The following is a 27,412-nucleotide window of genomic DNA, read 5'->3' on the forward strand; positions in this document are numbered from 1 at the left end:
GTTACTATGTCTTGTTGATGATAGCCATTCTGACTGGGGTCAGGCTTTTATTTGCATTTCTTTGATGATTAGTGATGTTGAGTGAGCAGTTTTTCATATGTCTATTTGCCATTTGTATGTCTTCTTTGGAGAAATGTCTCTTCAGATACTCTGCCCATTTTTCAATTGGGTTGTTTGTTTTTTTGTTATTGTTGAGTTGTATGAGTTCCTTGTGTATTTTGGATTTTAGCCCCTTAGCGGAGGCACTGTTTGTAAAAATCTTCTCCCATTCAGGTGTTTGCCTCTTTATTTTGTCGATGGTTTCTTTTGCTGTGCAGAAGCTTTTAAGTTTCATATAGTCCCATTCGTTTATTTTAGCTTTTATTTCCCTTGCCTTTGGAGTCAAATTCATAAAATGCTCTTTGAACCCAAGGTCCGTAAGTTTACTACCTATGTTTTCTTCTATGCAGTTTATTGTGTCAGGTCTTATGCTTAAGTCTTTGATCCATTTTGAGTTAATTTTGGTACATGGTGACAGATAGCAGTCCGGTTTCATTCTTTTGCACGTGGCTTTCCAATTCTGCCAGTACCATTTATTGAAGAGGCTGTCTTTTCTCCATTGTATGTTTCTTGCTTCTTTGTCAAAAATGATCTGTCCATATTTATGTGGGTTTATTTCTGGGTTCTCAATTCTATTCCATTGGTCTAGTCCATTGGTTTTTTTGCCAGTATCATGCTGTTTTGATTATTGTAGCCCTGTAGTACAAGCTAAAGTCGGGGAGTGTGATACCTCCAGTATTGTTCTTTTTTCTTAAGATTGCTTTGGCTATTCGGGGTCTTTTGTGGTTCCAAAAAAATCTGATGATTTTTTGTTCTATTTCTGTAAAAAATGCCTTTGGGATTTTGATGAGGATTGCATTAAATCTGTATATTGCTTTGGGTAATACGGTCATTTTAACGATGTTGATTCTTCCAATCCAGGAGCATGGAATATCTTTCCATTTCTTTGTGTCTTCTTCAATTTCTTTTAAAAATGTCTTATAGTTTTCAGGACATAGATCTTTCACATCCTTGGTTAAGTTTATTCCTAGGTATTTTATTCTTTTTGTTGCAATTGCAAAAGGAATTTTTTAAAAATTTCTTTTTCTGAGATTTCATTGTTAGTATATAGGAATGCAATGGACTTTCGTACGTTGACTTTGTAGCCCGCAACTTTACTGTATTCGTTTTTTGTTTCTAATAGCTTTTTGGTGGAGTCTTTAGGGTTTTCCATATATAGCATCATGTCATCTGCAAAGAGTGACAATTTAACTTCTTCATTCCCAATTTGGATGCCTTTTATTTCTTTCTCTTGCCTGATTGCTCTGGCGAGGACTTCCAACACTATGTTGAAAAGCAGAGGTGACAGGGGACAGCCCTGCCGTGTTCCTGAACGTAGAGCAAAGGGCTTCAGTTTTTCACCGTTAATTATGAGATCAGCTGAGGGTTTGTCATATATGGCCTTTGTTATGTTTGAAGCTGTTTAAACAATGTCCTAAGCAGGTTTTGCTTGTGTAGAATATTCTTATGTTCATATAATTGTACAATTTTCTTCCCCCAAAATATGGAATTAAAAAAATTTGACATTAAATAAAATATTTTCAGTTATTTAAAAATTCATTATAATTCTTACAATTCCTAAGAGTAGTAGTAAAAAATAAATACTATACATAAAAGGCTTTGAAAGTAATTTGTTTTCACTTGAGAATCTCATGATATATAAATACCACAGGTTCTATGGGTTAAGGTTCTGTGGGTTAAATTCTTTCCCCTGTGGGAAGTATCTAATTCCAGCATGGAACTAACTTTGTAATCCTAAGTTTATTCCTGCTATGACTCCAGACTACTGAAATAAAGATAAGAGGTCCAGGTTTTTTCCTAGGTGCATATATATTGCCTAATTAAGCAATACTAAAAAAGCGGGAGTTACTATTAGTTAGCCCTAATCTCAAGTAGGTGGTTTTCTTTAAAGGAGGAATTCTAAACCCTTTATTCAAATATAATTAACCTTCTTACAAGCTAAAATCAAGAAACACTGTAAAAACTTTAAATAGACTCATTTATTTAGTTAGCGTGTATACTGCATGTCTATTTTTTTGTAGAATTCCTTGATGACTAATTAAATAAGGCATTGCTATTTTCCTGATGAAGTTTCTGCTGTTCTAATACAGAGGTGATCACAGTAATGCTTTTTAGTTACAAAGCACTAGAGCGCCACCTTCAAAGAAAGCTGCCTCTCAAGAGTGAGTAGGACTGAGTCTGCTTACAGTCTTCTTGCCACATATTTACATCACTGCATGAAAACCACAAAAATAAATGGCAGCTTCTGTTTTAGGGGATCTCACAATTTTGATGAAGAAAAAAACACAGTAAACATGACACAATACTACAAAGCAAAATTAGTAATTGTAAATTTAAAAAAATGGTACAAATTGAATTCCCATCACAAAGAGATAATACGGTACAGTATAAATTAGGAAAACATTTTCTGGAGAAATTTTAAAATTAGATCTTAAAGGTAAACATGGAGTTTTGGTGTGCATTTCATTGTGGGAAGAGACAGAAAGAGGAATAACATGCTTGAAAACAAATTTATAAGTCTTGCCAGAGAACAGCAATCATTAGATTAATGGATTTATCTCAGTACTGCTCACAGATTGTCATCTTTACCTTTTACCTATATAACAAGTGCTTACTTACCTTCACTGCCCAAATAGACTGTTCCAAAGGATGAAAAAGTTTGAAGCAAAAGCCATCCTTTTTTGATGGACGCTCAATGATTTCACAGGCATTCAGAAGGACTGTTCCTACCCATTGACCATTTTTTTGGGTTTTATAGATCAGTAGCACCCCAGGTTTCAACACACACCACAACTTGGTCCAGCTCTTCAGAGTACCACGAATCTACAGAAAGATAAGTTGTTGTTTTTTTTTTTAGAAAGCTGTTTTTCTCCTCCTGCTCCACAAGATACAAACTGAATAATGGCAAATAGGATGCTTTAACCTAAAATTTCCAGAAAATGTGCATGTTATTTTTTTTTTAAGCTACTAAATAGCAAGCACTGCTAATACACATAAAAATAGCATGGCTCTCTGCTTCTGAGACACTTAATTTCTAGTGGGAGTCTGGATCAACAGTTTCAAAATACTATATAAGTAGAATGGTTTTCCTAACCTTCCGGGCCAGGTCAGGGGCTATTAAAATATACGTTCTAGTACCAAGATTCTCATACTCTTAGCATCTGTCACAGCTATAATTTTATTTGTGTGTGAGATTATTCTACTTTTTAATATTTTTTCCCTCTTTACTGCTGCATCAAGAGTGATGAAAACACCGCTAGCATACACCAGGCATTCCCTGAATGTTTGGTGAGTGTAGAAAGAACCTCCTTCTAGCCCCTAAAATTACCTTCTCTAAATTGCCTTGTTCTTAGTAATTACGTGAAGTGTACCATATAAATTTCGTGGGGAATTTAAAACACAAGTTACACAAATCTCTCTCTAGTCTCAAAACTCTTCCTCATCCCAGAGTTTAATGCTATGTCAAAACTAAGTCTATAACTAGCTTTTCCTATTCCATTTCTATAATCCATTAAAAGTATTTATATGCAAAGTCACTGAATTCACAATACTGAAAAGGATGCTGATATAATAGAGACTGAAAACTAGGAATCATCCTCACTTTTATTACTGTTCTCTCAATACACTTACAAGAAGTATGGAATACTGGGATCCCTAATCCCTCAAATAGGCATACTACAGTAACTCTAAGCAAGAAAAATTTATAAAGGGGGAACTTGGAGCCAGGCATGAAGAGAAAATCTTTAAGAAAAAGTACGTGTGTATGTAAAAGAGATGAAAAGAGTTATCCTGAGGTAACATTCTGGATCTTGGAGATGTGACAGTAGAAAATGGGTGGCAAATTATCAGAATGAAGGTAGGATTTAGAAAGCAAGTCGGGGGATGTGTTGGGGACTTTTGGGGAGTTAGAGAAAAACCAATGTCAAAAGACAAGAGTAGGTTTAGCTGTGAAAAACCCAAGTGAGATCTGGAGCCAAATTAGTTAGAAAGTGTCTTCTGCACTACACAGACAAAGACCTAGCATTAGTTGAACTACTAGGGAAACCATCACTAGACTGCCGTGTTAGTGAGAAAATTTCCACGACAGATCTCATAAATGTTAGGCAGAGGTTGCTCCAACTCTTTGGCAAAGTGGAAAGCTTTCAGGGTTGGAGTGAATTTCAGGTCAATGCCAAAAGCTTCCTAGAGGAAAGAGTCTCACAAGATCATTCTTAGTTTGAAAGGTTACTACAAATGTCCTTCAGATAGGAAGGAGAAAGAGGACAGAGGGACTAGGGTGCTAGAAAAGGAAATGAAAATAAGTGGAAATCACCAGAGGCCAAAAGAAGAAGGTATGGAAACAGCAGTGTGTACCTTTCTCTGAAAATTAATCTTTTTCCAATGATAACTTGTATTAACTTTGTCTCCGATCTTTTCAATAATGCATATACCAAGACTACAATATTAAATAATTTGAATAGCAAGGAAAATATTCCTTTACAGCATATTGATTAAACTACATAATGTCACACAAATCAAAAGCGTTTTTAAAAGAACTGTTATAAATATTTGATGTTGTTGTCAAGAGAGACAACATTAAGTCTCCTTCTCCCCATTAAGACTGGAACACAGACCTCTGGGATACAATTAACCGTTTGTCAGCGAAAAACAATCATCTCAGTACTTGTTTTTATCTTGTAAGCTTCAGTGCAGTCTGGGTTTTCCTATTCCTATTTCCAGCAACACGAATTCAAAATTCATTACAAACTGACCTTCAACCAATCAGCCATAACAATAACAGCAGGATCTGTGATTGTACTGAGTAACTCCTTTGTGGCTCTTTTCTTTTCTTCTCGGTAATTTTTCTTTTGTACCTATTTTACAGAAATAGAAAAATTAAAAATTTATCAGTAGTGGGGCAATTTCTTTTCAAATGTTTTAGAATTACAGAATGTAAAGCATAAAATTTTAAATCTCTTTTTAGAATTCTAGCATCTTAAGATAAAATAACTATTTTTTAAAATTTTGTTTTGTTTTTAGAGCTGGTAGAAATTTTTAGAGAAGGTTAGAATCTATAATATTTTTTCTGATCACTAGTCCAGTTCTCTGTATCTTTTTAAATAATTTTACCTTTTTTAAATTACAGAATAATACATGAATACAATCTCATGGGAAAAATTTCAATAAAGCTAAAAGCCATCTTCATTTATACCCTATCCTATTTCAATCCCCAGGATTGTTAACCTTTCAGAAAACCACAGGCTTTTTCTATGTATAAAATCTATAGAAATATATAGCTTTTGTGTTTGTTTTGATTTTTCAAACACATAAAAATGTTCTCCCATTCAATATTTTTTGGAGTGTTTCCATGTCTATCTCATTCTTTTAACTGCTCCACAGAACTCCTAGTATGAATAATAACAACTAACATTTACTGGGTACATTCTGTGTACCAGTCGTAGTTCTAAGCACTTCACATGTATTACCTCATTTAATCCTCACAATAAACTTAGGAAGTAGGGCTATTAGTATCCTTATTTTACACTTGAGAAAAATGAGACACAGAGAGTAACTTTCCCAGAACTACACAGCTAATCAGACACGGAGGCAGGATTCAAACAGAGGTAGACTGGCTCAAAAAGACATGCTCTTAACACCATGCTCTACTGTTTCTCTAATTTTTCTTAATATATTGCTTGACTGATGGAAATCTCTGTTGCTGTTTTTTCATATTACAAACATGCTGCAATTGCTTGCAACTGATGATTTTGTTCTTTCCTAATACTAATATGAAAAATATAAATAATTAAGAAACCACGACAATGAAATTAATTCATTCAAAATATCAAAGTTTTACCTTCATAAGTCACTTCTGAGATAATCTGGGAAAACAGCAGTCAATTAATGCAGTCTTATTACTGCTTGGTTGTTATTATGTGGATAAGAGAGAATGGTAACAACTTATTGGCAATATATTTTTTAAACTATAACACAAAATCTTCCTAGTTCCACTTAATGGTAAAGAGACTACATACAAATAACAAAATTTTAATAATTCTACAGCCAACAAACTTTAGACTTTTGTCTGTATTATCATGTATATCTGAATTAACAGTAGATTTAATATGATATTACAAATGCATACAAGATCAAATATGGGGGAAAAAGAGGTAAGGTAGATTACTCAGGGATCAGAATCCACTGGAAGGCACGTGTTGCTTAGGCTCCACGATCTGTGGCCAATCTGGAAGGCAGGCCCAATATTGCATGTTTCTTAAGAGAATTTGGAAATCTGCACTTGTAATTAATAGTTGGCTCAAATTTTACAAACATTGTGTAGGTCAAACAAAATACAGTGGGTCCTCGAATAAGGTTGTTTCATTCTGGTTTATATCAATTAACCTATGGTAAAACTGGTTTTCTTATACGTATTGACAATGTTAAGTGCGGACTTACTGCATATCTACCCAGGGGCCAAATTCAGCCTATGACCTAGCAGTTAGTCAACTCGAATTTCCAAGGGCACCAGCGCTTCCCATCAGGTGTTCTACAACGCAGTGATGTCCCTGACTGGGGTACAACTCTGCAGAGATATACCTGGTCCTCAGCCAGGAGTCACCAATGAGACCTGAAACAGCTGTGGGATAGCTATTAAGTAGCCGTTTCAGATAACTCCAGAACGCCATTCAAATATTAACATTTTTATGTGTGCCTGTCTGGATATTTTTTTTTTCCTTCTTTTAAGAAGACATATTTATTTCTTTATCTAATTAGCTTACCTTCAAAAGCACATGTGAAGCATAATATTAGTTATGAAATGACTATGGAACTAACCTTGAGAGATTCTTTTTTTGTGAGCTTGCTTGAAGTTGAACTATCCTTCTCCGAGCCATTATAAAGTTTAGATTCAGACTGAAATCACATAGGAATGAATAAAAAAGAAACAATAATTAAAACCTTCACTTATTCTACACATCTGGCATATAAAAATTAATGTTCAAACTATGCTTCCCATTTATTGCTGTGATTTAGGCAAATGTCGATTTTCAAATAACGATTTTCTATGTAGTATAGTATTTGGGTTTAAAAACTATAATCCATGTTGAACCCACAAAACCATAAAAATAAACACTAATCAATAAATTAATCTACAATGTGAGGTTAAATAAGATTATTTGTAAATTTTTGCATTCAATTTCCCAGAGAATTTCTAAGAAACATACGCAATTATTTATTCTTAGGACAAAAGTATCTAAAGCAATAGAATTTTTAAGCAGATGACATATTCTAAATAAAAAACCAAACAATGTGCATTCTAGCAAGTTGCTGCGCACACTGATCGCCCTGTTGCTACTCCTCCTCCAATGGAAAAAAATACAAACATCTTCAGAAACTAGTATTAAAACACTCTAATTTGCACACTGTTTGAAAACCAAAATTCCTAGCATCTACTTCTTACTTATCCAGTCAGTGCCCTTAAATTATTATTAATGTCTTAAACTTGTTTCCAGACGTTATTTATACTTCACATTTTCATTTGATCTACATAAGAACCTTGAAAAACAGGCATAACAAGTGGTTTTATCTCCATTTTACAAATCATGCCAGAGAGGCTTAGGGAGGTCGATTTTCTAAACTGACAATCAATAACATAGCAGGGATCAGAACTTGCATCTCTTCATCTAGTATTCTATTAAGGAGACTACATTCTTTCATCAGATTAGAAGAGAATAAAACTAAAAGCTGCTTCTACAAATCCTGAAACAATAGAATTAAACATACTCTTTCAGTGTTCTGCGATTTTCATTGTTACCTACTGTTCGACACAGAAGATAAAGTTCTTAGCATTACTCCTAGTGCCAAGAAAGTATATGGGGCTTGATCCATATGGTGGCTTTCAAATGGTAAATGGCCAGATGTGCATATTATTACTACATGTGATCAAGGATAAAAAACTCTGGATATACACTCCATCACTCAATTTTAAGATCCACAAGGGCAGTGACTATGTTATTTACCAGTGATACCCTGGGGAAAAGGGCTCAAAATATATCCAATGAACTAATAAAATGAAAATGAAACTAGAATTTGCAACTCATTTATCTCTTCTAATAATGCTTCTGTTAGTTGATACAAAATATGGGTTATTACGGTGATGGTAATAAGTGGCTGAAGTAGAAGGAAACTTCAAACTATGCTCCATGCAGAACGTGGGGATTAACCTAATTCAATTTCTGTTAAATTATTCGTTTAAGAAGCAGACTGGAAACATCACATTGCTTACTCCTGTGACAAGGGTATAGATTGTGACACCCAAACAATTTCACAAAATTTCTCAGGCCAAAAAGGTCTCTCTTCTTCTCCTTGCCCTGCGAACCCAAAGAGGGCACAACCACTGTCAGAAGAACATGACAGTTTCTAGTATTAGCTTAAAGGCTAATGAAAATTATTGTCTGTGTGTTCCTTACCAAGTGCTATGCTAAACACTATTGTATACCACTTCATTTAATCCTCAAAGCAACCAGATGAGACAGTAGTAGAACCTCACTTTTGCTCATGAGAAAAGGAAGACCAACTGATTAAATAATTTCCCGAAGTCTGCAAACTAGTAAGAAGACAAGATGGTATTTGTACTCAGGTCTAACTAATTCCCAGTCTCATGTTCTTATTGAGTTCTCACTATACTGATTTCTCACCTTTTAAAACTATTCCTATGTAGTAAGACTCAAATTTAAAACTTATCGTCATGAACAATAGGAAATCTGTTTCTCTGACATGACAAGATCTGGCTTGGTGATTCCTAAAAGATTCCAGTACGTAAGGGACCAGCAGGCCAGAAGGATGTCACATGAGCTTAACTAGAGCACACATACTTTAAGAAATCCCTGCCATATTGTGTAGCTAACTCTGAAAAAAATGATGATGCAGTGACCAAGTTCTACAGTCTTTTTTAATACATTACTCCCTAAGTTTTCTGAATCAACAGGTTACCTTTCAAATACCAAAAATCATAAACTAGTTTTGTTAGAAGTATTTTACTAAATTTTCTATTGTTTATAAGCTTACTGACTACTGTCTTAAGAATGGCCTTAGGGTTTGATGCATAGTACGTACTGCTTGTTTCTTCATTAAATGGCCTCAGGATGCTCTCAGCATGTTACATACTGTTTTCCCCTTGTGGGTTGTACAACTCTGGGAAGCTATTCAATCTCTTCCAGTCTTAGTCTCATTAAATAAGGAGACTCCTACTAACTGACAGGGTTGCTCTGGGGATTAAACAAGGTAGTGTGCGTGATGTGTTTAACATAGTATTGGTATATATATTGTGTTTCAGGTTTGGGATTATCCTCTAGATTGCAAGTGCTGTCAAAAATCTGACCTTTAGATAAACGGGAACATAAACGTATGAGAATACTTCTGACTTGCTTTGAAAACTATGAAATACTGAAGATATAAGGAATAATAACAAGTTACTACGACTATAAGAATATTTTGATTTGGAAAGGTTTTTTAAATATCCAGGTAAATATATTTTTTACAGCAAGTGATAGATGACTTAGCAAACCTACAAGTAAGCAGACTGATGGCTGGAGAATCGCAATCAAGAGATCTGGGCTCACAACCCTTTAACCTTTTAATAGGACTCCTTTTAGCCCACCAGACACATTACTCATGCTAGCAATTCCTTTCGTTGAGATGGACAAATAAAAGTTTATTTAAAAATGCTATGAGGAAGATGGACTGATTTGATTAACTGATTTTTCCAATTCACATACGTATAGGATGTGTGAGAAACAGGAACTGCATTTATTTCTAAAAATGGAGGGGGCGGTAAGGAGGGTATATTCCATTGTGTTTACTGATCTCAATTATGTATTTTAAGAAGTAACACTTAACCCCAAATTCTATGACCAAAATGACAGTATTGATACTTTTTGCACCAAGTTCATAAAGGATAAGTTTAAAATTATTTGATGGTCTGTAATTATGCAGATTGATCCCAGAAGGAATAACAAAATTTTGTTTCCCAAGTTATTTAGGTCAGAATAAAATCTTCTGAATTCCATGAGAATGATATTTAATGATCAATGTATAAACTTTAGGACTGCTCTGAAAAACAACAAAGTGGGTTATTTGTTAAAATATTTAAGAATAAACTAGTGACTGCATCTCTTAAACTCACAGAATAAAACAAGATTAACTCTAAGATAGAATCAGTAAGTTTCAGTTCTTGGAAAATAATAGGATGAGTACAATTTTACGTATACCAAATAATTACCATGTTAAGAATCCCACTCTGCAATGATAACTGTAATGATTTATTCAAAGGAAGAAAATGAATTCTTATATACCTGTAATTAACCAGGTACTCTGTCAGGCACTTGTAGCATCATATTCTGGGAGGCAGATCTTAACGCCTTTGCATAGATAATAAAAAAACTGAAGCCACTTACCATTCTAGCTCTACCACTTTGACCTGTGAAGTTATTTAATTTCTCCAAGCTTCACTTTGTTTACTTATAAAATGGGGCCAGTGATACCTGTCTTCTAGTATTGTTTTGAGAGTTAAAATGACACATAGCAAGCTCTTAATACAAAGTAGCTATAAATACTGTAATTAGCTTCTAAGAAGTCACAGGTAATGTATGATACTCAAGATTCAAACACACTTTTTTGACTCTAAAGCAGTGCTGTCCAGTAGAACTTTCTGAATGGCAGAAATGTTCTATGTCTGACTTGTCCAATATGGTAGCCCCCAAACACATGAGCACTTGAGTTGTGGATGGTGTAACTGAGGAACTGAATTTCTAATTCTATTTAATTATAATTAATTTAAACTTAGAGTCATGTACAACTAGGTGCTAATGTATTCAAAATACAGTTCTACAGCCTATACTTATTGTTTTCATTAAGGCACACTACTTCATTAAGGTATGTAAACTCTTTTTTCAGGCTCATGGTGGCCATCCTCCCAATTCAAAGACTACAATTGGGGAGGTGGCCGTGATATGTAGGAGTGCGGTTTAAGTGTTTAGACTTTTGAGTAGGGATACCATTAACCATACATCCACCAGTTCTGGTATTAACTGTTTCAAAATAAGTTTTTTAAATTCTATAAATTTCTTTGTATTTCTAGCACAGCAAACCCAAGCTAATAATTTCCTTTTTCATTTTCTTTAATTACATTATCTCATAAAATGATCAGGGCATTTATCATGTATATGTTATATACATACAAAATACTATTAAACTTCCATCCTAAGAACTTTTACACATATAAGGTGGACCTTTATATAATCAATACTTAAAAAGTTAAGTGGAAATAAATTTTTGTAAAATTAAACACTAAAGCATATCATGGAATCCTCTCAACCTGTCCCAAGAACAGGAACAAAAATGTAGTTTTAAATGCAAAACCCACTGCTGAAAATAGCAGAGAATTTACTAACTTAATAGGTTTTCTTACTTCAAGTCATTAAAGTTTAATTTCACAAACATAAAAGTTTCTCCTGCTATAGTACTAAGCCTGATCAGAAATAACAAAGTTAAATCCCTTCACAAATTATGGAAATCTAGTGAATTACAAACCCATAGGAAAACCAATGTATCACATAGTGTCCCTCAGTTTCTCAAATATGTACCCTAAAAGAAAAAATTCTCAAAATTATGTACAAGTATCCCAGTTTGAGAATCACTAAGGGAACTATATTTTATTCCAAGAAAATGTCTTTGAATTGTGGGCTATTGCTGTAAGAGGTCTTTGGCCTTTAACTGGTAAAATGTACATATTTTGGTTGTAATTCAAATAAACTGAAAACACTTAAAATTTTTTGTTTTCTAAAACCACAAACCGAGAATTTCTCTAAATGGAACTCTCAAACTTCAGTGTGAGAAGTGCTCTGTAGCAGCCATACCAGAAACAATGTAACTCTAGAGGACAGTGGTTACCAATAGGCTGTATTTCCAAGCAAACAACAGCACTAAATCAGCCCCAGTGGAACTTCCCTTTTTTCATACACACCACATGGTTTATGTACTAACATAAAAACATCTCATGAAAATCTGATTGGATTTTGGTGTTAGTTCCCTCATCTTCAATACTAGAAAAAGGTGATAATCATATATTTGGGGACAACAATATGCTTACCTTGCTCTTTGACATAGAAAGTGAAGATTCATCTTTATTTTGAGAAATATCTTCCTTTCCTCTTTCAAAACCTTTAAAAATATTGTATTATGTCAGTATTTCTACTTTTGAGCATATGTAGGCATTAAAAAGCAAAAGCATGTAAATCATTCAATTTCAAATACACATTATATCTGATGTACATCAGTACAAGAAGTCGAGACTGAACATACAGTTTTAAACTATTGTAAGGTTAAATCCTTCTAAGGGATCCTCTCTAGTACAGTAATTCTTTAGAATAAATTAAGGCTTTCAGAGGCAACAGTCTTTCCTTGAATCCATCAACGTCCAGTTAAATACCTCTTTACTGTGCTCCTAGAGCACTTTGCATGAATTCAGGCCTCATGGAGCTTTTATTCTAGTGAGCTGTTTTCTAACAAAGAATCTGAACTGATAGAACCAATACCTCTTGCAAAACTGTAAAACAATTGCAGAATTGGTGATAGGGGAAGATTAGGGAAATAAATCTAGATTGAGGGACTTAAAAAATAAATCTAATAATGTGCTTGCTTGCTTATCGTGAGCATTAAATGAAAATGCATAGAAAGCACTTAGCATAGTATTGTGTGCCATAGCATACATTCAATTAATGTTAACTCTTAATATTATCATTATCACTGACTACTGCTATGTAAATTCTAAAAGGATAAATCTACAATACATGAGTGCATGAGGCTAAACATGCACACATCCCTGCAATTGGTAACATATTAATATACAATACATAAAAAGCAATGAACAAATTAATGTTATAAAGGGTATAATTAGAGAAATGTTAATACTGAGATTTATGTGGCAGGCATAAAAGAAACAGTACTCATTTTAATGAAGTTCTTACTACTTTTGAGGGCAAGCATTATTAACTCATCCCTAAAATTATTTGTTCTGAGTCCAATAAAAGCCTACAATAAAAAAATATACAATTATTCATAAAACATCACTTAAAAAATCATGAGTAGCACCAGTGCCTGAAGCACTTAAAAATAATTTATAGCACATCAATGATACCGTTTACTCTGTCTTTGGTTTATATTAGTTAAAAACAAATTCATTCCATTTTCCTAATCCAGAGATTTTTTTTTTTTTCTGTGATATAAAGACAGAATCTTTTTGCCCCGTCTCTGGAAAAAAAGAAAGATCACTCAATACCAGTATTAGGGGAAAGAACTGTTGCATAAATTCAACATGGAATGAAATGAAAATGAAAACTTACCAGAACTTGAAACTTTAGTATAAAGCAAACTAAAGTTACATAACTCAGTTTAAAAATTCTAAAATACTTATTCAGAGTAAAAAATATATTGTAATAAGTCATTCTCAATACTAATAAACTAATATAAATTACTTCAAAGATCTTCTAAATGTATGTACAAGAGAACAAAGATTTTCTAAAAGTATATATTATACATGAAAAAGAAAACCACGATGTCTTCTTTTATGCTAACAAAAACAGACCTCAGTTTCTCTAGTGAGTTTCAGCTGAATCTAGACCAATCAAACCATTTATTAGATTAAGAAAACCACCATTTCACTGTATCTACATTCATATATTATTTTAAAAACTGAACAGTAAGTTAAAACAAAAGTAGAAGTTCTAAATATGAATAGACTTTAACATGAAACTATGCCTTGCAGAAAGTTTCAAATGCTGTAAAATGACCCCCATAATCCTAGGTTGTATGGTACCTGTCAAACCCAGTACACGAATAGCATTATAAAAGATTCTCCATACTTTCAACTTGCAAATCAAATCATTATTTTAAAGGTTGGCCATGATGACAACCACGTTACTTAAAATTATAGAGCGAAGAAGCAAAATGCTTTCTAAGTTTGGTCAAATATTTTGAGTTTCAACTAAAGGAAAATAAGTAGATTATAGCATAAACTATAAAGAACATATAAAAATGTTCAAAAGCCTTAAAAAGAAAATATTGCCATACTGTACACTAAGTTTTCAAAGGTAATTCCAAGGTAAGAAAAGCAAGAAATGTCATAATAGGGCCTCTCTTTAGATTGGATAAAGCTGGTTTCCTAAAAATGTGCAAAATAATCTTTATTTTAAAAAGTCAGTCACAAAAATATATTTATTAGAAGACAAAATGACTCCACCAAAATACTTCTTAGGCTTTTATTTATTTTCCACCATGTGTGGGAATTCAAAATTACTTTAAAATGACTCCTTTATTTAAAAAGTGGTATTTGTAGACATAATCCCGAATCCTACAACACATTATTGACATTATCAATAGTGCAGAATAGTTTCAGATCATGACTTTTCACCAAGTTTCCTTGTTAATGATTTTAGGTAGTCAATTATTTTCCTACTATCCTCCACATTGCCACAATGAGATGGAAACCGACATCTCCATCAAAATGGATAAATTAAAAGGGTTAACACCATCCTATTACAGGTGAGAATGTGGATTAACTGAAACTATTCACTACTGGTGGGAGTATAAAGGGCACAACCACTTTGTACAACTACAGAGGGTGCTAAAAACATGTATGCACATTTTAAGAAAGGAAAAAACTGTATTAAAATTATAATAATATATACCGATCACAGACGATGAATACAAGTCACGCTTGATGTCTGCAGTTACAAGAGGTGCTCAGAGTGGTTACCATCAGTGTCCAGACATTTCTGATTACGGCGAACTACTGCTTGAGCAACACTGAGCAAAGTATACACTTGTATATATTTTTTTGGCACCCTGGTATTTGATAGTATTTACTAAAGCTGAATGTGTGCATACTCTAACACTCAGCAATTCTGATTGTAGATATACCCAACAGAAATGAGTGTATATGTTCATCAAAAGACAGGTACAAAAATGTTCACAGCAGCTTTATTCATAATAGCCCAAATCTGGAGCCAATTTAAATGGTTATTAATGGTAGACTAAATTAATATATTGTAGCATATTTACACAATGGAATGTTACACAGAAATGGAACAGAACCAACTACTACACAAAAGACATAGCACTGAGTGAAAGAACCCACCTCTCTCCAACAAAAAAGGTACATACTGAATAATTCCATTCATATAAAATTCAGGAACTGGCAAACCTAATTTACGGTGTTAGAGGCTGCAGCAGTGGTTTACCTTTGTTGAAAGAGGAACTGACTGGGAGGGGCATGAGAGAATGTTCTGGGAATCTGGGAAGTAGTTACACATGTCTAAAAATTCGAACTAAAAATTCGAAAAATGGGGCACTTAACTATATGTAAGTTATGCCTCAATAAAAAAGAAATAAAAACTCAGATATCCTTCTCTATTCTTCCAGTTTAATAGACCTGTCCTGTTTTGACATTCTTCCTCACTTAGTCTATATCCCTTTAATCAATTCTGCACTCGGCTAATTCTGATTCATTCATGAACAATGATGATAATTAACATAACATTAATGAAAAGAACAATAAAGCAACCAACATCCATTTGTAGGAACACTTATGATTATAAGATACTATGGTATATACTTTTCTTATTTTCTAATTTTTAAAACAATGCCACAAAAAAACCCAAATATTAACTAAATTTTATATTATTGAAAAACCTCAGGCTCACAGAAATTAAATAACTTGACTAATGTCAATAAGTGACCATATCAGAGCTGATTCAAATAGGTCTAACTTTAAAATTCATGCTGTTTCTAGAATGCCAGGGAGCCTCTAAAAAACGAAAGGCCATATCTTCTGGGAGGTCTTGCTTTGTGTAGGCATAGTTAGCTGTCCTTTTCTCTGACACATGCAGCACTTCACATCTATTTGCACAACTGTAGTTATCACAATTACTTCAATTATTTGTTTTCACGTAAATGTTCCATACTTGACTTGTGAGTTCCTGAAAAGAGGGATCTAATCCTTATCCTCTCAAACACAAAAATTTAATAAATTGATCTAAAACTTAATAGAAATAAAAATGGACTCCACTTTTACTTGTAATGATTTTTTAAATGTGAAATATAGTATACCTTCAGAAAATGCATAATTATATATGTACAATTTAATGTATACAGTTAATATTTGCATAACCACCACTGAAATCAAGAAAGAGAGGACTGTCAGCATTCCATAAGATCCCCATCACAGATACAGGTAAGTAGATAAAAACTGAAAAAAAATATTTTTAAAATTGTACTATGGTGCCACTATGAGAACATGGGCAGGGGTACCATTTTCATATTATATAGTGTCTTATAAATAAAAAGGTCATACCAATATACTTAAGATAGAAGTGACAAAAAAAAAGATTTTCCTAAGGACAACAAATGGAAAAAGTTTTGTGCTCAAAGACAAAGTTATCTTTATATATCACTAATGTAGAGCCTCTCCTTTCTTAATGTGAGATAAAAACAAATGCATGTAAAATTTTTTTTCAGTACAATGAAATGACCAAGAAGAAATTTATTTTTTTACTTTTAACTTAAAAAAACAACAACAACAAAAAAAACTACAAAAAGCCACTTCTTTGAAGTACCTAATTCCATTCTATTTCTTATCTGATAAAATAAAACATATTTTAAAGACCTTTTTATCATGGCTGGTTGTAATACAACTGCTGGCTGTATTAAGTGGAATATGGAAGCATCCCTATGAATATGATTTTCTCTACTTCAAGAGTTAGAAAACAAAGCCAACCATTTACTTTTCCATTCAGATACATTGACCCAGGATTATCTTCAATATATTCTTTGGTAGGATAAATGGACAATTCTGCCTTCAATAACCTAATTCAGTAAATACCAAACTTTTGAAAAGAGAAGTTTCCTATTTTTTATTAGGGTCACATGATTATTCTTTTTGTTCAGTAGATTCAAGGCATGAAGGTCAGCAAGCACGTGCTACCGAGCTTGCTGGCTTAAAAAAAGAACAAGGAGACAAGAGACAAATACAGAAATGCAAGTCACACTGTAAAAGCAAATGGAGTATTTAACAATATTAAAAATCATTTTCAGGATATTGTCTTTTTCAAAGCCACTTCTGAAAAGAGACAAATACTAAAATTTATACCATTTTGAGAACATAAGAAGAAGCATAACAGTACCCATGCTACACCAAGACGATTAAATATGGATTACGAATGCTGTTTGAAGCTTACACTACTTAGGCAACAGTTCAGGACTATGGTTTCCAACTCTTTTCAGAAACACTGTTAGAAAAGAAAATGAAGTCAATGAATTTAAAATAATTTATTTAATTGCCCAGGTAACTCCTTCTCTTTTTAAAACTATTTTACTAAATTTACTGGGGTGACAATGGTTAGCAAAATTACATAGGTTTCAAGTGCACATTTCTATAATACATTATCTATATATCACATTGTGTATTTACCACTCAGAGTCAGTTCTACTTCCATCACCTTATATTTGATCCCTTTTACCCTCATCTACCACCCGCCTCCACCTTCTGTAAGGTATTTCTCTGTCACAAAAGAATGCATATACCACCTATCAGTATAAATATTCACAAAAAGCCAAGAATAAAGGTCAGTGTGAAAATAGAAAATATAATTCAAATTTAACAAAATATAAGTGTTAGAGAAATATATAAATGGTTAAAGCACCCACCAGTTTCAGGCAATATTTCTTTGTCATGAGTATTAAAAGATTATTTTTATTATAAAAGAAAAATATAACCTAGAGTAGATATAATTGTGTAGCAGTTTAAAATTTTGAAAAGAATACAAAAAAGATTCTTTATATTTTAAAATATATATCCATATATTTGCTACAAATCTTTTTTCAAACAACAAAAGATCAATTTATATCTATCTCTCATTGACCAATTATTTAATATCTAAATTACAATTGTCAAACACCTAATTTTATTTAATATTACCCTAAAAGTAACATTTTTAAGCAAAAAATTATCATACATAAACATCTAAGAACAAGGAGTAAGGCATTTCAAATATTATACTTAGGCAGAAAACTTCACTTTAGTCAGGACCTGAGTTATTAAAGAAACTAAACATCAATTTTAATATAGTTACTATTCTATAGAAAATAGTCAAACAGATATCAATATTAAATATCTGGGTTTCATTTGCAAAAACCTCAGAGTAATTTTCTTATTTATAGAATTTCACATTTATCTCCAGTGCAGAAAAGGCTTTAATTTTATCAATGGGTCACACTATTTATATAGTTAAAACAAAAATTCATGCTATAAGCACTGAAGATCCATACTTTACTGAATTGTTAGTTCTCAAGTTTGAGCTTAAGAGAGAGACCCTAAGAGAAAATATGGAAAAGCCAAGCCACATAGCAGCAGTTACTAAAACCTAACCTTCCATATAGAATTATTTTGTTTAAACCAAAGCAGTTTTAAGATGTTAAAACGTCTACTTTATTATACTGAAAACCGCAAGAAATTAAGAAAAGAATGTGAGACTGAACAGACAAACCTGGCAACGGAGAAAGTTCATTGTATCCTCCAAATGAAGCATTCCGGACAAGCTTTCGGCCATCAATTCGTGGAGGAAATAAAACAGGCGAAACCACAGTACAGGAAGAAAATCTACGTTGTTGTGAGTTCTCTTCTTTCATGGCTTAGAAGGTCTATTTAATGTATATGCTCACCCAGAAGCTAATTAAGCCAGTACGGCAATGACAGGCTTTTCTCTCACATCCAAATGTAGCAAAACCCACCAGCACAAACAAAGGACACACACATTTAACAGCAAAGGAGAAGGACCAGAGACTGTCAAATCAGCAATAAACAGATAGAGAGAGAGACTGACAGAAAAGGCATTAAGCCATGCTGCTGACTTCTTTTAAATGAACTGATAAACAAGAAAGGCTATTCTACTAATGTTTTACTTTCCAATAATGCCCTGCACTGAACTGCTGCTTCAGGAAAACAAAGCAAGATCAATAGTCAGGATGAAGTAATAAAATCAGTTTCTCTTCTTTACTCACAAATGCAACCCTTCTCTCATATCCATTATGTTTTTGTAGTATCCGCCCTACTACCCACCTCTTCCAATTCTTTCCTTTCCAGTTTTCGCTTACTTCAAAAATGGATATAAACATAACACTGTTTATCTTTCCTGAAGCCTCTAGATTTATATCTAACCCACTGCTTGCCTCAGCCATGATTAAAATTCATAAGGAAAGATACTCTTTCAAGTACAATTTTAATGGATTCCAACAGCTAAAGCAGAAAGCAAACATTTAAGTTTTACCTCTAGCAAGGATATGTGAGTCATTAATACAAGGTTAATTCAAACCAATCAACAGAGAAGATAAAAAAGACACCGTAATAAGGCTGTATGCTCCAATACACATTCCCTTAAAACCGATACGAGCTGCTACCGTTCTTCATTACACTAAAATTTTCAAAATATATAATCTACCAATGAGTATTTTGCATTTAAAACTCCTATTTTAAAAAATGCACTTTTATCATCACAGTAACAAATGGAAGTCTCCTTCTTTACTAGATTGAAACTAGGTGACTGGTGTAAATCCCACATTATTTAAATCTAACAAGAAAGTACTTATAGGCAAAATGATAACTACGTCATCTCTTTATACGTAATTTTAAAATTCCAAAAAAATATTTCTAGGTTATCTAAAACTTTTTTTTACCTTATGCCACTTTAATTGAAGTGAAAAAAGCTCTAGTCAATTATTTTCTTTTCATATTCTAGATTGATTTTTGCCATCACAGTTCTTGCTTTCAACCTGGAAGTACATCCATTTAGCTGGACAACAACTAATTCAGTTACAACTGACTTAGTGGTTCATTTTCATAGGTACCTTACTACAAGATCTCAGTTTCCTGTCTCATTGTGCATACACTTCAAGGCTGGTTCTCCACTCATATAAATAAGCATTACATATAGTCTAAGGCTTTCTTTTTACTAGACAGGACACTTAAAAATAAACAAACTCTATTTCCTATAAAGAACATTCTTTCTTGGGCAAGGGCATTTCAAAATCAATTAGTGATAAAAATAAGTTTATGGTTGATACCCACAGCCACAACAGGTTTTTTTTTTTTTTTTGCTTATCTCCATGTCATGAAATATAAATTAGCATTAATTATAGATAACAGAGAAATAATTATAATTAATTCATGCAATGGTGTTTGCCTCTTAAGGCATAAAAGACACAATACCACAAAAGGCATAATAGTACAATGGTTAAGCAGGATTTGAAACTCAAACTGCCTGGGTTCAAATCCTACTTCTAGCCTAGCTGGATGCATTTGAACAATTAACTTAATTTCTCTGGGTCTGGGTTTCCTCCTGTATAAAATGCTAATAATATTACCTCTATTATAGGGTTATTATAAGGATCAAATTGGATAATAAGTAATATCTAGAAAGGTTCAGGTTAATATAGCAGAATGAAGACAATGACCTACTGTGTTCCCTCCTAAAACTTGACTAAAATTACAAAAAGGGGTGTTTTTTAAAAAAAATCATAAACAAGTATGGGTATGTATTCCACAAGTATGTGTCCAGGGGAGGTTACATCAACAACATAAATTTGACACTGGAAAGCATGAGATAAACAAATAGTCACTGGCTTGCAGATCCAAATAAGTCAAATCACAAACCAGCAGTGGTAAATATTGAGAACCAACCCTATTTATTCCAAACAATAATTTTGCATATAATTCACAGTACCAAGTTCTTCTAGATCAGGAATCAGATAAGTTACTGATATCAACAATAATAGTGGAATCAGGACAAAAATATTAATATAAGTAATGTCTTCAAAATTAGAAGTAAAATGACTTCCAATTTAGGATTCAATACCCAACCAAACTATCAATTATATATTAATGTAAAACAAAGATATTTTTAGACATGCAGGATCTCAAAAATTTACTTGCCATGCACATTTTTAAAGAATTTGCTAGAGTAGCCCTTCTCACCTGTGTGGTTCTACAATGGAATTAGGCCTAATGAACTAAAACATCCACTCTTCAAAATGAATTAACTTTTTCTCCCATGCATCCATAATGGCGCTAACCATGTACCATATCCTTTGGAGAATGGAGAAAATATTCACTTAAATTATTTTCTATAGGCTTTACTTCCTGGGAGCCAACAGACCCCAGTTGAGAAAGGCTGTACTAGAATATATACTCTATCAAAAAGTGATGGCAAATTAAGAATGCTTGGGATATTGGAAACTGGGCACTCAATACAAAACAGCTGTCATCACCAAACAGTCCCCTACTCCTGTACCATCTCTTTTTAACCCAAGGACATATTGTTTGGGTGAGCTCTGCCCAAATTCTTTTCTGAACTTGGCTTGTCTTGACTGTTTCTTCTCTTTCTCCCATGCCCTGATGTTTGGATGAGCTGAGAATACTCCTAATACATTGAAGTGTTCACTATTTCTCTCTTTCTCTTTTTAAAAAGACTATTTTTAAGAGCTGTTTTAGGTTTATAGCAAAAGGGAGAGGAAGGTACAAAGAATTTCCATATGACCCCTGCCTCCATACATGTATGCCTCCCCCATTATCAATTTCCCTCACCAGAGTGATACATTTGTTACAACTCATGAACAATGACATATCATATCATAATCACCCAAAATCCATAGCTAACCTTAGGGTTCACTTTTAGCATTGTACAGTCTATGGGTTTAGACAAATGTATAATGACACGTATCTATCATTACAGTATCATACAGAGTATTTTCTCTGTCCTAAAAATCTGTGTTCCACCTATTCTTTCCTCTCTTCCTTCTAACTCCTGGAAACCGCTGATTTTTTACTGTCTCCATAGTTTTGCCTCTACCATAATGGCCATGTAGATGGAATCATACAATATGAAGCTTTTCTTAGGTTGGCTTCCTTCACTTATTAATATGCATTTAAGGTTCCTCTGTGACTTTTCATGGCTTGATATCTCAATTCTTTTTAGCCCTGAATAACATTCCATTGTCTGGATGTACCACAGTTTATTTACCCATTCAGATACTGAAGGACATCCTGGCTGCTTCTAAGTTTTAGCAAAGACAAAATACTATACACATCCTCGTGCAGGTTTTCGTGTAGACATAAGTTGTCAACTCCTTTGGGTAAATATCAAGGAGTGTGACTGCGGGATCGTATAATAAGAATACTGGGTACTTTGGTAAGAAACCACCAAACTGTCTTGCCAAGTGGCTGAACCATTGTGCATTCCCATCAGCAATGATGAGAGTTCCTGCTGCTCCACAGTGATGAGGTCAGAGTTCTGGATTTTGGCCATTCTAATATAACAGGTATGTAGTAGTACATTACGTCATTGTTGCGTTATCTGCATTTCTTTTCACCTGCTTATTTGCCACCCAAATCTCTTCCTTAGAACTCTATCTTTCCTACCTCATCTGAATGGTGGTGAAATAAATATGGTACTCATATTTACACAAACTTCACAAAGCTTCCATTAACATTCTTTATATGAAAGATTTAAAAATTCTTGGTAAACTCAAAATACTTGATGAAAATACCTGGCAAACTAAAAAAAGCATTACTTCAATTAGAACCATTGGAACCAACACTAGGAGCTAATATTTCTGGGGCCTAGATCTGGTTGAATTGTTATCTATGACCTGCCTTGTGTCCACATCATATAATTACAAGGATAAAATCTGTGTTCCACCTATTCTTTCCTCCCTTCCTTCTAACTCCTGGAAACCGCTGATTTTTTACTATCTCCATAGTTTTGCCTCTACCATAATGGTAGATATATATACATGTGTATATATAATGTTTTGATCAATATAAAGTGTTTTGTAAATGTGAAATAGTAATAATAACTTATACTTTTCAAATTCAAAGAAAACCAACATATTACAATGATCTTAGGAAAAGATATAACAAACTGATAGGCATTAACTGCACAAAGGAAACACAAATATTCTTCTTCAATAACGGGGAAAAAAAACACTTTTACAAAACAAGTTTTTAAAGGCAGCTACTAATTTAACACCAAAATCTAGGTTTATTAATCTAAGAACTAAAGATCTATTTTTAAAACATTTTATGTATCTCTTATAATTTCAAATTAATTTCAGAATTTCTTATAGTCACAAGAGATTTCATATCAATTATATGTCAGACTAAGGGTCAAACTATATTCAAAGCCTGATTTACCTCTCTTAAAGACCTATGGTGTAATCACATTTACTGTGTTATGCTGGCTACATTCAACTACTGTAAAGTTTACGCAAGGCTGAACACTCTTAAAACATATCTGGGTTAACATCTGAATCTACCATTTCTTCCATTTTATATTCCATTATCTATATATGAATACTAGTAAAAATTACAGAGAAAGAATGTTCCCTGATCATTAAAATAGTTTTGAAAGTCATATGAGACATTTATATTAGAAACAGATTTTGATCTATGAATAAGCTTACTTATTTAAAAACACTTTTGAAAATTCAAATCATCACTTACTGGTAAATTGAAAAATAAATTTAGTAGGTCACAAATAGCATTTCTAAAAATAAAACAGACTAGGCCAGGATAGGAAATATTAGAGTGCATCATACTCTGGTATTAAAAGGCAAGTTCTTTCAAGTCATTTATTTTAGGCTTTATATAAACATATGGATCATGGTCAAAATTGGAAAATATGATGTAAACAATAGTATTTCTTTTGAAATTCCCTAATATTAAAAATAACTAATTATAAAATTTTATTACCATCTTGCCACTGAAGAGACCAACTAAATATATTATCTCTGGTCTAGTGGCTCTTTCCATATTAAAGTGGCAGACATTTGAACAGAGGCAAAAAGCACAAAAGACCATAATAAAAAGATTCTCTATGTTCCTGCTATATGTCCAAAGAAAATGCCCAGCCTTAATTTCTCTTTCTATAGAGCTAAAAAATTGAGACTGAAGGAGGCATCTCACTGTAATATTTCAAACTCTAATGAGTTCTCTGGACAAATTCCAGACCATCTCTATTTTAAAAACAGATGAATGGCAAACATAGCTAATATTTTGAAATAATCTAATTTGGCAGCCGGAAAATCCACTTAAATTCTATAAAGTTCCATATGCACACTAATAATTGGTTTAAATTGGGATGAAAGTATTATAAGACCTACATACTTTGTCTCCAATCCCAAGATAATAAAATTAGGCTTTAGGAGATTTTAAAATCCTTAAAGCAGCAAAAAGAGTTGGAAAAAGAGCAAAATACTGAGAACAAAATCAACCAGCAAGAATTTTAAAAAGTACATTGAAACATGAAGAGAACAACTATCCTATAAAATGAACTTAAATATCTGAAGATGGTACTATACAAATTCAACAGTAAATTGCTTTATAGAGCACGCAATTCAAATAAGAATATAGTTCACACATTGGAGCAGCTCAGGCTTAGCAAACAAATCTATTAACCTTTCAAAGGATATATAAATTGAGATAGGCAGTAATAACCTTTGCTTTAAAATAGAAAACACAACAATAAAGCTCTATGTCAATGTCCATCCTCCAATGTGGCAAAGTAGTTTCTTAGATGTAATTAGTAAAATCTTGTTGATGATTATATGGCTTGAAAATTATCCAAAGAAATCTTATTATCCTGCATTTCCTCATAAAATAACTGTAGATTCTCAACACCAAATGTGTTCTCAATATAAAAGCACATGCAAATAAATGCACATATAAAATTTAAAGGATGACTCAAGATAATTTTAGACTGAATAGCACTTGTCTATATATTCATATTAATGGCAATCAGTATAAGATAGTACTTTTCTTTGGATGACAAGTTCTTCATATATGTATATTATATAATCATTCATTCAATAAAAATTTAGCGAGCACCTACTGTGTGTTCAGAATTATGTTAAGTACAAGATAGCTATGAACATAATAGTCCCTAGTTTTTGCTCTTATTATGTTCAGTATGTGTGTGAATACATGTTCATAAAAAGTTAATTAAAACGCAGAGAGAGAGTCTAACCCCACAAAGTAAATGTTAAATGAAGTGCTTAGGTTTATAAGACTTTTCATAAAAATCTATTTAACTGAAAATGTACTAAACTAATAATACCTATGAATGTAACCACCATAATACTACTACCTCATAATTACACAGTAATTACTATCTTTTCAAAAGTGTTTTCATATATGTTCTTTACAGACTCAAATAACAACAATATGACATATAAAAGGAGTATCCTGGTTTTATGGGTAAGATAATTAGGCTCTGAGAGACATATACCTCAAGTCACATAGTAAATGAGAATAGAGCCAAGATCCGAATCCAGCCACAGGAGCGTTTACTTTCCCTGCTCTTCCTTCCCTAAGCCTGTCAACACAGATGCCAGCATCAAGCAGTTCTGTGTCAGGTAAGACTCCAAGACCAGGGATAAAAAGAGATGGTCGCAGGCAACAGTAGAGTCTGTGGTAGGAAGGGAGAATATGAGGGACATCCTGAGGTAAAGGAGAAAGAAGAGACCATAGGACATAGGCCACTCAACTAAATCATCCTTTACACAGAAGAACATCCTTTACAAAGAAGGACTCAACTCAAAACTTACAACAAAAAAAATCTGTTTCAATGATTCTTCCATTAGAAATCTGTGCAAATACCATGTTAGGAAAAAAGCTATTACTCTTTCCTTCTATATAACTAAGTGCTGAAAACATAACAGATAAAGGAAATCCCATTCCCCACCTTACCCATATGAATCTCTTAGTGTTCCAAAAGTAAGTCGCTTTCCAGCCGTTCTCCACAAGCATGGGAGCCAAGTTATAAGACAATATTGCTTGTTCCAGGATGAAGAAGCATGGATACTGATCTCCCCACTCCCTCTCCTAGCTGATATCCAAATATTGGTGTCAATGCTCCCATATTTTCACTTATCCACCAGAGACTTTATCCGACATAAGGAGCTTTGGAGTTGGACATAAATTAAATTACAGGCTGCCACACTCCAAAAACTTTCTAATGATGAGCCTAACAAGGTCCTGAAGAAGGTATTTTGGTTCCACAGGTGTAACCACATATCTAACTTCAGGTCCCATTACTTCACATCCAACATACAAAAATTTCCGTCTTTATCCTATATCCACAATCTCGTCACATAGGTAAGTGACATAAACCTATGGTTCCTAGATTTGACTTCCGTGGACCAGTAAAATATCCTCCCCAAATTGTGACACTGCTATTATGGTTTTCATCTTATAGAGACATTTTTAAGAAACCTATAATGCACAACCTCCATCAATTCACAACGGAACACTAAATATCATATAGCAGGAAGACTATAATCTCATAATAAAAAAGTCAGTCCTTTACATTGAAGGAATTTCACCTAATGACAAACTCATAATAGTGTACTTGTTTTTATTTAATTACAGAACTAAGAAAGAACCACAGGTACCAGCATCAGTCCACAGACTATACTTTTTAAAAAATGATACATTTATTCTATATATCTATACACAAGGGTATATACTCATATAACATGTATATTATTGCTAAAAATGAAAATCTAGCTAATGACCACCACCTTAAAAAAACCCAAAAGATTGCAAGTACTTTTGAAGGCTCCCATAGGTGCCTGATGGCACCTCCTTTCTAACCAGAGTTAATCATTATCCCAAATTCTGTTTTACTCATTCCATTGTTTTATCATGTATATGTCCCTACACAATGCATTCACTCATTTTACTTGTTTTTAAACTTTATATAAATGTCATCATACTGCACAGATTTTAATTTGTTTTGCATATTCTTCCATATTGATGTCTGTAGCTTTAAGTCAATCACTTCATTGTATGCTATTCTGCTTACTGTATGCATATATTTTAATATTCATTCCACCGATGATGGACATTTGGGTTTTCCGAGATTTTTTCCTGGGAAAAGTTCTGCTGGTACACATCCTGTGAGAGTTTCACCAAGTCTAGGACATACTAAGGAGTATAAAAGCTAAGGATTAGGGTGTGCTCATCTTCAGCTTTACTATGCTATGCCAAACTGTTTTCCAAAATGGTTCTACCGACGTAAGCTTCCACCCGCAGCATACAAGAGCTTCTGTTGTTTCACTTCCTCACTGACACCTGTAATGCTCAGTCTCTAAAATTATTTCAATCTGGTGGATGTGAAATGGCAATTCATTATAGTATTAATTTACCTTGGTCAGTTTCCTAATGATG

At 33.2% G+C, this 27,412-nt stretch overlaps 1 protein-coding gene across 12 annotated transcripts in view; it reads right to left on the reverse strand.

Moving 5' to 3' along the window:
• Positions 1-27,412, reverse strand: part of OSBPL8 (oxysterol binding protein like 8) — a 150,220-nt gene that overhangs the window by 32,882 nt on the left and 89,926 nt on the right. For 11 of the 12 annotated variants that reach the window (XM_074325390.2, XM_074325393.2, XM_074325395.2 and 8 more), the window contains 4 exons: positions 12,227-12,297; positions 6,913-6,990; positions 4,851-4,952; positions 2,719-2,922 (listed from right to left, as the gene is read on the reverse strand). In XM_074325390.2, coding sequence (XP_074181491.1) covers positions 2,719-2,922; positions 4,851-4,952; positions 6,913-6,990; positions 12,227-12,297 — 455 coding nt within the window. Of the gene's footprint in view, positions 1-2,718; positions 2,923-4,850; positions 4,953-6,912; positions 6,991-12,226; positions 12,298-18,677; positions 18,899-27,412 lie in introns of those variants that run through there. The other variant, XM_019755053.3, reaches the window with a different exon arrangement.

The sequence above is a fragment of the Rhinolophus sinicus genome, chromosome 1, assembly GCF_057876585.1.
Source record: "Rhinolophus sinicus isolate RSI-liver-muscle chromosome 1, RSI-T2T, whole genome shotgun sequence".
NCBI classification, from domain to species: Eukaryota; Metazoa; Chordata; class Mammalia; order Chiroptera; family Rhinolophidae; genus Rhinolophus; species Rhinolophus sinicus.